Source organism: Leuciscus leuciscus (genome assembly GCF_965113295.1).
Source record: "Leuciscus leuciscus genome assembly, chromosome: 14".
NCBI classification, from domain to species: domain Eukaryota; kingdom Metazoa; phylum Chordata; class Actinopteri; order Cypriniformes; family Leuciscidae; genus Leuciscus; species Leuciscus leuciscus.
The window spans coordinates 25,611,074-25,624,713 of record NC_138738.1 but is presented as its reverse complement, the minus strand read 5'-3'; the positions used below and the strand labels follow the sequence as shown (position 1 = coordinate 25,624,713).

Here is a 13,640-nt window from a genome sequence, read left to right as displayed (position 1 = left end):
ATATGATATGCGTTGTCAGATTTGTAGATGAACCGCAGTGCAGGTGCGTGTCAAACCATGGCTGGAGAGCAGTACAGTTCGATTTTTTTACAGAGAACCTTTACACCCTCACTGTGTACCGATCATCTATTCCATTTACTACTAGTTGTAGCACAAAATAAATATGAATGAACAAAGGAAGAAAAAATAAAACATACTTAAATGTATCACGCAGCGGAAAGATGTCAATAAAACTACTAATTAATTTAACAAATTCCTAGTTTTTTTGCCGATATTATTGATAGTTCAATGTTGTTATTGACATCGGGTCACTTGTGAGATATCACCAATATAAGGTTATATCATCATATTGCCCAACCCTGAGATTCTACCACAACTAAAAAGAGGTTTGAGTTCACTTTAACCCTTATGTGCTGTTGGGGATGTTTTCATCCACTACGGGGTATTTTTGAGTCTTAATTTGGCCATAACTAGGCTTGGGCGGTATTCGAATTTTGAAACCGTCAAACCGCCTCCCTATTTTACCGGGGTATACGGTATTACCGTGACTAATTAAAAATGACATAATGGGCTCAGACGGCGTCACCAAACTGTTGGCTTGTGCCTACACCGTTCAGAAACTGAATGCCAGATCGGGCAAAAAAAAAAAAAAAAAAAAAAAAAAAAAAAAAAAAAATCAAGCCCAACCCCTGCACGTTGTGTCTGAGTCAGGCCGACGGCATTAACTGTTATTATGAGCCGGAGCCCACCATTATTCAACATAATATCTGTGTGCGTGCAACAAGCAAGAAGTGCCTTTGTAATCCGGTGACGCGTGTCCATTGATTTTTATTAATAAAACTTTCCTGCAAAGATGGAAGTTGACGATCGCCATCTCTGTAGTGAACGCGCCTATAGAGAGAAATGCACATCATTACACAATCAGAGAGTGGCCTTTTTCTTTTCGTTTTGAATTGTTTCGTTTAAAGAAATTGACGATCGGCATCTGAACGCTATAGAGAGACATGCACATCATGGATTACAGAGAGGTAGGCTAGTCTATTTCTTTTCGTTTTGAATGGTTTCGTTTACTGAAATTGACGATCGCATCTCCGTATGAACGCGCCTAGAGAGAAATGCACATCGTGGATTACTTAGCCTAATCAGTGAGTAGCCTATTTCTTTCGTTTTGAATTGTTTCGTTTAAAGAAACTGACGATCGCCATCTCCGTATGAACGCGCCTAGTATGGCAAGCCGTTTTAGCTTAAATTGTACCCAGCGTTACTCATCGTAATTGCATTTTTACTAGTAAGAATTCAATTAGAGAGCTCTACAATTCAATTCTTACTAGTAGCAATTACAATTAGAGAGCTCTCCAATTCAATTATTACTAGTAAGAATTACAATTATAGAGCTCTCTAATTCAATTATTACTAGTAAGAATTACAATTACAGAGCTCTCTAATTCAATTCTTACTAGTAACAATTACAATTAGAGAGCTCTACAAATGAATTTTTACTTGTCGTATGTCTCCATTGACTTCCATTCATTTTTAATTACAGAGCTCTACAATTGAATTGTTACTAGTAAGAATTACAATTAGAGAGCTCTACAATTGAATTGTTACTAGTAAGAATTACAATTAGAGAGCTCTACAATTGAATTGTTACTAGTAAGAATTACAATTAGAGAGCTCTCTAATTCAATTCTTACTAGTAACAATTACAATTAGAGAGCTCTAATTAAATTCTTACTAGTAAGAATGCAATTACAGAGCTCTCTAATTTAATTTTTACTAGTAAAAATATGAATTAAAGATATGTATAATTGCAGAGCTCTGTAATTGAATTAAAGAGCTCTGCAATTACATTCTTACTAGTAACAACTGAATTAGAGAGCTCTCTAATTGGAATTGTTACTAGTAATAATTGGATTAGAGAGCTCTCTATTTAAATTGTTACTAGTAAGAATTGAATTAAAGAGCTCTGCAATTGCATTCTTACTAGTAACAATTCAATTGTAGAGCTCTCTAATTGTAATTCTTACTAGTAACAATTCCATTGTACAGCTCCGTAATTAAAAATGAATGGAAGTCAATGGAGACATATGACTTGTAAAAAATTCATTTGTAGAGCTCTCTAATTGGAATTGTTACAAGTAAGAACTGAATTAGAGAGCTCTGTAATTGTAATTCTTACTAGTAATAATTGAATTAGAGAGCTCTGTAATTGTAATTCTTACTAGTAGTAATTTAATTGGAGAGCTCTCTAATTGTAATTGCTACTAGTAAGAATTGAATTGTAGAGCTCTCTAATTGAATTCTTACTAGTAAAAATGCAATTACGACGAGTAACGCTGGGTACAATTTAAGCTAAAACGGCTTGCCATACGCCTAGAGAGAAATGCACACCATTGATTAATCAGACTATTTCTTATCGTTTTGAATGGTTTCGTTTACTGAAATTGACGATCGCATCTCCGTATGAACGCACCTAGAGAGAAATGCACATCGTGGATTACTTAGCCTAATCAGTGAGTAGCCTATTTCTTTCGTTTTGAATTGTTTCGTTTAAAGAAACTGACGATCGCCATCTCCGTATGTACGCGCCTAGAGAGAAATGCACATCGTGGATTACTTAGCCTAATCAGTGAGTAGCCTATTTCTTTCGTTTTGAATTGTTTCGTTTAAAGAAATTGACGATCGCCATCTCCGTATGAACGCGCCTAGAGAGAAATGCACTCCATTGATTAATCAGACTATATTTCTTTTCGTTTTGAATGGTTTCGTTTACTGAAATTGACGATCGCATCTCCGTATGAACGCGCCTAGAGAGAAATGCACATCGTGGATTAGCCTACTTAGCCTAATCAGTGAGTAGCCTATTTCTTTCGTTTTGAATTGTTTTGTTTAAAGAAATTGACGATCGCCATCTCCGTATGAACGCGCCTAGAGAGAAATGCACACCATTGATTAATCAGACTATATTTCTTTTCGTTTTGAATTGTTTCTTTTAATGAAATTGACGATCGCATCTCTGTATGAACGAGAGAAATGCACATCATGGATTACTTAGCCTAATCAGTGAGTTGCCTATTTCTTTCGTTTTTAATTGTTTCGTTTAAAGAAATTTCAAGCTTTATTTATTTGTCATGTCTGTGAGGCATAGCCTTTTTTATGAGATTTCAATGCAAGTGACAGCGGCATGCTCATCATTTCATGATTATATTAAATCCAGGCGTTTGGTTGATGAAAATTTTATAAAAATTTAGATACAATTTATACAAAACGAAATTCGTTTTAAAGAGGCCTTTTACAAAACTACATTTATTGAAGTGGTCAAATCGTCTGACACCCGATGCATCCCATCTTATTTGTGCTGTTCACTTTTCATAATCAACAAAGATGGAAAAAATAACATTATAATATTTTAACAAATACGAAACTTAATGCGCTTATGTATCCTGGCAGCAGTGAGTGGGCGGTTGTTTTGGAGATGCGACGTTAGAGGTGTTTACATCTCTCGCGGTATTGCCTCGTCAGTATTTACCGCCTCTCCCTTCTCATTTGGTTGGAACCAGAAATATTGCCAAACTGCAACCACACATAAGCATTTTTTAGGCAATAAATAAATTATATATATATTATAGGCTATATAAGTGCCGGTAATGACGGTATTGAAACTGATACCGGTGCTATTTTAAGATCCCGCAACCGTAATACCGCCCAACCCTAGCCATAACTTTCTCCATGTTTCAGCAAATGGAATGATTTTTGGTGACTAATCTTATTTTGATACATATTTTGGGAAAATGCTTTGAAATTTTTCAAAAACTCAACAGTACACTGTGGGCAAATTTACTACCCTTTCGTTATGTTTCGTGGCTGAAAACAGCCACTACTTTAAACTGCTGTAAAAATGTATCAGATAAATATTTTTTTCAAATTTTTTTTGCATAAATCTATTAATCAACCTCAGTCCTGCTCAAAAATACTAAATGTTTAAAAAAAAATCTGGATTTTAACTCTTTAATTGCCAAATTAATAAATGATGTCACTGATTTGGGGAAAAAACACACACAAAATGACTAATTTTCAATATAAAATGTGAATGTGGACTGGATTTTTTTTTACCTTTTATCACAGTCTTGGACATGTCAAAGATTAGAAACAACATTGGTTTTGATGCATTGTTAGTTTTTGTGCAGCATCAGATTTTAACTTTTTCTCCCTCATTTACTGTTCGTGGCTGTTTTTGCCCCATTGACTTCCATTATAACCACATTTTTTGATTGCAAAGCCATGACACCATATAATCATGCATTTTTGATTGTTGGTGGTTTTCCCTGTTGGGAAGAGGTCAAATTTGTAATTTTTACTGTTGATAACCAGGTGGCACCATTAACCCTTTAGATAGGCCTGTGCAAAAAAAAAGCTTAGTTTCTGGCTTTTACATGGAGTTATATGGAGTATAATAGCATATTTGTGTGTGTGTGTGCGTGCGTGCGTGCGTGCGTGCGTGCGTGCGTATGAGAACTCACCTTGATGCGTCTGAGAAAATCAAAATATGCACCTCAGCTCTCAGAACTACATGGAGTAAACAAAAACAAAGTAAGTATTTATGCATCTGCTGCCTTTTGATGGTGAGAAATGCAGACTAAACAAAGCACGTGGATTTAAACACTTGCATGCAAGCCTGCTGGTCATTTGATGGTGGAAAGAGCAGCAAGCAACATGAGAAAGGGCTTGACTTGTAGTGAAGTTTTAGAGATGATTATGCAGCCTGACCCCTCCAGCGAGCTGCAGGATGTATCGTCTTCTCCCTCTGACACCACAGACTCAGGAGAGTCAGATCCTGATTTGGATGTGGCACCCTCATCATCCTCCTCTAGCTTCCACTGAAGGAGAGGAGGATTCGGAGAATCCTGGATCTGGGTGGATTGGGAGAAACGGCGAAGTGTGGTTTTCCACCAACGCGGAGACAACTTTCTTCAGGCTGCCAACTCCCGTGACTCCAGGGCCGACACGCTATGCCATCGCAAGGGTCCAGAACATGGATTCTGTGTTCAATCTGTTTTTTACGGAGTAAAAATAGGAGGGGAAGGCGATGATCCCACAGGCAACGTGTGGACTCCCCTGTGGACCTGTAGACGCCGGCCAAAATCAGTAGCCCCATGTAGGCACGGAGATCTGTGGAGTCCACCCCGGTCCAGTTTCTCATTGTGCGGCGCCCATGGAGGTTGGTCATGCTGACAATGAGGTCAATCATCTGCTCCGTAAAAAACAGAATCCGTTGAACACAGAATCCATGTTCTGGACCCTTGCGATGGCATAGCGTGTCGGCCCTGGAGTCACACCTCTGGCAGGCTGAAGAAAGGGAGTTGTCTCCGCGTTGGTGGAAAACCACACTTCGCCGTTTCTCCCAATCCACTCAGATCCAGGATCCTCCGAATCTTCCTCGCCTTCAGTGGAAGCTAGAGAGGATGATGAGGGTGCCACATCCAAATCAGGATCTGACTCTCCTGAGTCTGTGGTGTCAGAGGGAGAAGACGATACATCCTGCAGCTCGCTGGAGGGGTCAGGCTGCATAATCATCTCTAAAACTTCACTACAAGTCAAGCCCTTTCTCATGTTGCTTGCTGCTCTTCTCACCATCAAATGACCAGCAGGCTTGCATGCAAGTGTTTAAATCCACTTGCTTTGTTTAGTCTGCATTTCTCACCATCAAAAGGCAGCAGATGCATAAATACACTTACTTTGTTTTTGTTTACTCCATGTAGTTCTGAGAGCTGAGGTGCATATTTTGATTTTCTCAGACGCATCAAGGTGAGTTCTCATACACACACACACACACGCGCACGCACACACACACAAACACACACACAAATATGCTATTATACTCCATATAACTCCATGTAAAAGCCAGAAACTAAGCTTTTTTTTGCACAGGCCTATCTAAAGGGTTAATGGTGCCACCTGGTTATCAACAGTAAAAATTACAAATTTGACCTCTTCCCAACAGGGAAAACCACCAACAATCAAAAATGCATGCTTATATGGTGTCATGGCTTTGCAAACAAAAAATGTGGTTATAATGGAAGTCAATGGGGCAAAAACAGCCACGAACAGTAAATGAGGGAGAAAAAGTTAAAATCTGATGCTGCACAAAAACTAACAATGCATCAAAACCAATGTTGTTTCTAATCTTTGACATGTCCAAGACTGTGATAAAAGGTAAAAAAAAATCCAGTCCACATTCACGTTTTATATTGAAAATTTGTCATTTTGTGTGTTTTTTTTCCCCAAATCAGTGACATCATTTATTAATTTGGCAATTAAAGAGTTAAAATCCTGATTTTTTTTTAAACATTTAGTATTTTTGAGCAGGACTGAGGTTGATTAATAGATTTATGCAAAAAAAATTGAAAAAAATATTTATCTGATACATTTTTACAGCAGTTTAAAGTAGTGGCTGTTTTCAGCCACGAAACATAACGAAAGGTTGTAAATTGAAACAATGCACAAGGGTTAAAGATCAGCTAGCTGCCTGTCCCCTGAACACACTGTAAAAAAAACGCAGTCTCTGTAGACAGCCCAGGCTCCACAAACAGCAACAAAAACAAACTGGGCTAACCCGCACCACGAAACATAACAAACTGTTCCAGCCAATAACCGACAAGAAGGATTTGGGGGGTTAGTGCACGGATGAGGAGGAGCTTTTAAAACGTAAAAGCTTTGTATACCGCTTCGATATTTTGCGTGAAGATTAGGTCATTTATACATTTATAATCGTTTATATATCCGCTCGGGCGCAGTGTAGGTGACGTATATATGCGCTCCGGCGCAGTGGAGGTGACGTATTTCCGCTATTGAGTGGAGCTCCACTCGCCCCGTAAGTCTGCAGCCAGACCCTATTGAAAATTTGTTTTACGAATCGTGAGGGCAAAACATCCTGGGGAGAAAAGGTGTTTTTTCATTTTAGAGCGATTTCTTTACGTCTGTGAGGAGACTAGTTCAAAATCGCTCCATTGAGTAGTGAATAATATGGGGTCTGGAATGGAATTTGACATTGTAGATAATTGAACCTGTGCGTTTTTAACTTTATCTAGGAAGTACTTAAAGTTTTCGCATAATGAAAATGAAACCTCTGGAAATATCTGCGTCGGGGGGTTTAAGACAGAATCTATTGTTGGAAATAAAATTCTAGAACAATATGAATTTTGGGCTATGATGTCTGATAAATATTTCGCTTTTGCATCTTGGCAGCCTTTTGAAAATTGTGTAACGAGGCCTTCAGTATTTCATATGATACCTGTAGCCCATCCTTCTTCCACTTTCGTTCACACTGACGACATTGCTGTCTGAGTTCCCGAATATCGTTATTTATCCATGGTTGGGATTTGCATTTCCGATTAATGAGCTTTCGAGGTGCAATAACATCTAAAATATTATGACATCTATTATTGAACAGTTGCACTTGATCATCAACACTCAAGTGAGACGGAACAGAGTCCGAGGTGAGAGGTTGATGTTCTTCCAGATACATTTTAGAAAATGCATTACAAGATTGTGCAGTCAGAGTACGAGACCAGCATGCTTGAGCTGGTTTGGTACTGGGTAAAGAAGGGAGAATAGTAGAGAACAGCACTGGTTTATGATCGGAAAAGGAAATGTCACTAGTGACAACATCAGCAACAGATAAACCATAAGTCAGTATCAAATCTAATGTATGGCCAAGACAGTGAGTGGGGCCATTTACCCATTGTACAAAGTTTAGTGAAGATATAAGGTTTAGAAAATGGGGTGGTGGTGGCGCAATGGATAAGACACATGCCTTTGGTGTGAGAGACCCGGGTTCGAATCCACTGTGAGACACCAATGTGTCCCTGAGCAAGACACTTAACCCCTAGTTGCTCCAGAGGCGTGCGACCTCTGACATATATAGCAATTGTAAGTCGCTTTGGATAAAAGCGTCAGCTAAATGAATAAATGTAAATGTAAATGTAGAAAATCCTTTGCTAAGGCATTATCTGCACAGCAGACATGAATATTGAAATCGCCCAAAATTAGAATGCAGTCATATTTAGTCAGAAATCCCCCCTCAGTGTTCACGGAGTTTCACCTACCACAGTCTCACAAAATCCTGTGGGAAACACGGCACTGGCTATAAAAAGGTGCACAAAGACAGACCTCATGAAAAAAGTGAAGGAAAACAATAGTCAATTACAAACTTGCCAATAAGTAGACATGGTCATACAATAATGATACAGTAATGGTGTCTGCAGTGCAGAGTGCAACAAATGCATATAAATAAATAAATGAGAATAAAAGGAAGCACTGACTTGCACTTGTTAAAGGCCTCCATTGCAGATTTCCATTCCTGCAGCTCAAACTGAACCATTCCAGTAAGATAAGCAGTATAAGCCTGCGGAAAACATCAAACACACTTACAGCGGAACATCAGCAACTATTATGGCGCGTTTCCACCGAGCGGTACGGTACGGTACGGTACGGGTCGGTACCCTTTTATTTGCGTTTCCACTGCCAAAAGTTGAGAATGGTACCAAAAAGCCGAACCGTACCGTACCACTTTTTGGGTACCCTTCCGTTGGGGTACCTAGCACAGTGGTACGGTACTAAAAGGTGGAGCTAGACTCACTGCAGGACGTTGATTGGTTGACAGAGAATCGTCACTTGCGCGTGCTACGAGGGGAATGACAACATAAGAAGCGCCATTTTTTAATATACAGTTTAATATAATACTACTGTTACTGTGTCACGAAATGTAATTTTAAGAGTTTTTCAGGCGAGAATGTAGTTGTTTAAAGCTCAAATCTGTGGTTTATTTATAAAGATGATTTGTTTTTCCCCGGTTGTGAGATCCATGCGATCAGCGGGCGCTCGGCGCTCATGTTTCCCGGCTGGATGAGCCTTTTCTCGGCTATAGTTCTTCTGACGTTCGCCGATGACTCCGACGGTAGTGGTTAAACATGAGATATAATTCGTCTTGTGTAGACCTAACGGGCGATCTTTGGTCTCGTGAATATATAATTCGTTCCCTGTCAATCCTTTTGGCTGAGCTAAGTTTAGTTTCATATTATAGGCTATTTGTATTTAACTTTACTGTTGTAATGTTAGACTAGAGCGCAGCATTTGGACATTTGACTGAATTGTTTGCTTTATTTCTTATTGTATAGCTTCTTGTACCTTTTACTTAAACTTTTATATTGGCTATTATTGATAAAACTGAAATTTTACAAAAAGAAATATGGTTTCTTGTCATTTTCTTATTACAAGATTATCACTGATGTTTATTGCAACATTTGTACAAATGCATATATTGCCTGTAATATGTGTAATTTTTTTTTGTATTTAAACGAAAAGAGGTAACGTTAGGGTTGTGTTTTAAATTTCGTTTTGTTATAAATAGAATAACGTATAACGTGCAGTGAATAATCAATATGCGTTGCGCATGAACCACATTTGTGTCCCTATAATGTTTAATTTATTTAAATGAAAACGAAAAGAGGCAGAGTAGTGTTTTATAACATATTTCGTTTTATTTGTTGCTTAAAATGTACATACAGAGTAACAGAGATAACCGGAGTAGCAGATCGCGAGCTGAGTGACGCTTTTAAGAACGCGCTGTACCATTTGCATGTAGGAGTCGCACATGGCAAGTACAAACTTTGCGTAGTTAATATTGAGAAAAGCCTAATGTCGGCGCTTGTCTTCTTGTGACAAACATGTCGAGGAGCAAGAACAAGATCTGCTGTTTATGTCATCCATTGTAGTTTACTATGTTCTTCTTCGCGCGAAAATGACGTCGATCGAAACACCACGCCTATCAAGTAAGGGTACTGTTGGCAGTGGAAACGCTAGCCAGATCATGGTTAACAGACCCGAACCGTACCGTACTGTACCGTACCGTACTGTACTGCTCAGTGGAAACGAGCCATTAGTGGACATAAAAACGTTGTGTAAAATGTCTTGTGATGGTCTCCCTGTAAATCACATTGGAAAAAAATTATTAAATCAAATTAATCTTTGACCAACCTGAGCCTCAAGTTTGGTCTTTGCGTCCACACGAGGACTTTCACACAGCTTCTCCAGCTTCTCCCCATGTTTGGCGGCCTTTCGCAGGCGAGCCAACAGATGAAAACGCTTTCTGGGCTCAGTGTTAGCTTCCTGTTTCAGCTGCATGGCATAACTCCATGCTCTTTCTGCTTCAATTAACACTAACAAGAGATGTCTGGAGTACAGATAGAGATAGGGAGAGGAAGAGAGACTAAGACCAAAGATAAAGCATCTTGCTTTAGGTGCACATTTTTTTAAGTGCTAAATTACCTGTTGTCTGAAAGCATCTCTATAGTCACTTTCTTGCCAGTAAACTTGTGTCTATTGCCCATTTTAAAGCCCAGAGTCTTTCTCAATCGACGCAGTCGTCGGGAGCAATAACCCCTTTGGTGTCAGAGGAGAGGATCAACATTATTTCAAGACAACGTTGTTATTTAACAAAAAAAAAAGGTGTCCTTGCAACCTCCCCTCTGCCTTACCTGTAGCGCTGGTAATCTCCATGCCTAAGTCCATGCTGCTGCTGAGAGTCCTTAATGATCTGCAGAACTGAAGTCAGTGCTAAGGACAATAAACCCATGACATTTCAATTCAAATACAGCATGCTAGGATTTTAACGTACTACCAAGAGTGTAACGTTACACTGCAAGAAATACATATTAAAACGAGACAGTATAACACATCTCTCAGAAAAGGGCTCAATTTGCCTTTCCATTAAGTCATTATTCACCAAGTCATAATCCACTACTTTAATCAACACTCATAAATATTTATGAAAACCCTATTGAATCTCTTGATTATACAGAAAATAATTTTCTACTCGGTACTTCTGAGATCAAGTGACACGTATCCCATTAGACCCCCGTAGCAACCGTCCTCCACTAAACTGCTGCTTTAATGCTACTCTCCAGCACTAGCTAACTGACACAGTGAGTTTAACATTGAGGATACTCTCCAGGCCAAGACTTCCGTCGATGCTGTTCTCTTTATTTTCCTCCATTGTCGATATTTTCACCTCATTCTGCCTCTCAGCGGCCATTTTTCAGCAAGCACACGTCTGATGAACCTTCTACCAGCGGATGAGAATAATCCGTCTTCTTCTTTCTTCTGTTGTGTCACAAACTAAATCGCATTACCGCCACCTACTGAGCTGTAGCACGAATAAAAAAAAAACACTACATTCATGATACTAAAAAATATATATTTTAGATTGGCTAACTGGTTGCTTAAGGGGTTATGTGCTTTATTTATCTGGAATTTCTTTCCAAGCAAGTTTGTTAATTAGTGGTTGACAAAGAATATAACTAGTTACTTGGGTGAATTAAGAGTGATTGGGACAGTTTATGAATTTCAGCCTTATGTAAAGTTTCTTGCCATAAATTAAAAACATCAGCCCAACACATAGCCTAATACATTTCTATAATACTGAATATGTTACCTATCCATTTGAACAGGAAACAAGTTTATATTGTGAAAGGATGTATGACATAGCCTACACTTTTATGTAAACAGCCCAAAAAAAACATATGGGTGATTTTGAGACAGCACATCTTTTCATTGATTTGGGCTAGTAAGCATATTGATTACACAAGTTAGTACATACTTTGATATAATTTCATATGCTAGACTTACCTTTTCTGTTCATCATTATTAAATGAGTTTGTTTCTTTTAAACTTTACTTCTCAATGTTGATTAATTCATCCACAATTCATACAGTACAACACAACTGAGGTAAAAGGCGGCTTTGACTCCAAAAGTTGTAGGGTGTAAACAAGTTTTTAAAAAATGGTTCTCTATTCAAGGGTAATCATTTTCTTAATTAAAAAAGTAAGGCATATCCCAATCACCCAAAACCATGCTGTCCCATGGGACAAAATAAAAACAACCTAATTCTGAAAATAGAAACGGATTTTGTTGCAGTAGTGTATCATATTTATGTTTTCATCAAAAGTTTGTGTAAAATAGTAGTTGTGAGAATTTTATGACCTTATGAAAACTAGCAAAAGCTTAAAAGCATATTATGCATTTAAGGGTCAGCATCCTGTTTGATGCCTGCTGCCACCTACATGATAACCATCTGTATATTATGTTCATTGTACAGATCTATCTGTAAAAATTCTGATTATAGTAATAGCCATCTGTATATTATATTCAGTACATATCTAGCTGTAAATTCTGTTCACAGTAATAGTTATCTGTATATTATATTCATAGGACAAATCTATCTGTAAAATTCTGTTTATAATAGTATTTAACTCTATATTTATTCAGTACATATCCATGTTCTGCACTTATGGAACCACTGTATATCCTGCACTTGCTGCTATTGCACTTCTGGTTAGACCTAAACTGCATTTCGTTGCCTTGTACCTGTACTTGTGTAATGACAATAAAGTTGAATCTAATCTAATCTAATCTAATGATGTCACACAAATGAGGATATCCAATTTTGATTATGAGGTCACAGCTAGGTCTCAGTAAAAAAAAGTTTATTTTTTAAGTTTATCTTGCTCATTAGGCAAAAAAATTAACTCTGTATAGTTATATTGTCCCATTTGCCCTTATGTTCCAATCACCCTTAATTCCTACAGATTTTTTATTATATTACTGGTGACATCAATCTGACTAAATAATGGGTAGTAGTAAATAATTAAAGAAAGATGTGGCCTATTCACGCAGCCGATTTCAATGGCTACCCAGGTAATTTTGAGCAATTTTGTTTTTTCGGGTTCAAGAAGATAGTTTTTTTTTTTGCAGTGTTCATCACCATGGTTATTTAACGCTAACCTGCTCTGGAGCAAAGTCACTCCCCCTGTATCCAGTAGCAGCTCCTGACCGTAAATTTAGGTAGGGCAGATTATGGATTTTAGCACTAGTTTATGATACATTTTTTGTAAACTTTATATATTCTAATCGCTGAACACATGCAGACACACTTTTGGCAAAGGTCTAACGTCCTTGCGTTATTCAGCCTGAGGATAGAGCTTTAATGTTGATTGACAGGCACACATAGGTGCAATGCAGTGCCAGGCATAACACAAGTGTTTTTTGCTAGTTTCAGCTCGACGTAGTTATCATTTTCACGTCCTGCGCCATGTTGTTTAAATAGCAAATGCATTTGCGCCCAGTTATGCGCCCAGTTATGCACCCATGGGCGTGCTGGTCTGAAAACGAGTGTTCGGGCGCATTGTTGGTGCGTTGCTATTTTGAGGCAACTGAAATAGACTTTGACCAACTGAAACCTGGCACAATATTTTTTTGTTCTTTAAAGAGTGCGTTAGTAATATGCACCTATAGGCGGGTCCACAATTCCGCCATGTAAATAGCGAATCTGCCATGGCGCGAGCGCAACTAGCTTTTAAAGGGAATGGGAGATGAGATTCTGATTGGTTTATTGCACGTATTGCACCCTTTTAGACCATGCGGCGGGCGTGCCAACACATTTTTTCTGTCATTAAACTAGCAAAAGTGGATTCAGACACGCCTTAAGTGCACTTGCAACGTGCGCTTTATACCATATGCTTAGATCATTAAAATAGAGCCCATAGAATGCTGTCTTGGTATTTATTGCCTCAGAATGTTGTTT

The 13,640-nt window shown here is 38.3% G+C and overlaps 2 protein-coding genes across 5 annotated transcripts in view; one reads left to right on the top strand and one right to left on the bottom strand.

Annotated features, from left to right (window-relative positions):
* srp68 (signal recognition particle 68) overlaps window positions 1-11,162 on the bottom strand; it is a 53,097-nt gene extending 41,935 nt beyond the window's left edge. The window contains exons 1-5 of one of the 3 annotated variants that reach the window (XM_082136868.1): window positions 11,005-11,162; window positions 10,536-10,602; window positions 10,327-10,440; window positions 10,036-10,231; window positions 8,322-8,404 (exon numbers count right to left, since the gene is read on the bottom strand). In XM_082136868.1, coding sequence (XP_081992994.1) covers window positions 8,322-8,404; window positions 10,036-10,231; window positions 10,327-10,440; window positions 10,536-10,602; window positions 11,005-11,092 — 548 coding nt within the window. In that variant the 5' untranslated portion in view covers window positions 11,093-11,162. Of the gene's footprint in view, window positions 1-8,321; window positions 8,405-10,035; window positions 10,232-10,326; window positions 10,441-10,535; window positions 10,615-10,880; window positions 10,924-11,004 lie in introns of those variants that run through there. The other 2 variants (XM_082136867.1, XM_082136869.1) reach the window with 2 other exon arrangements.
* The window catches only part of LOC309474407 (uncharacterized protein), a 328,024-nt gene that overhangs the window by 256,546 nt on the left and 57,838 nt on the right, over window positions 1-13,640 (top strand). The window lies entirely within an intron of this gene.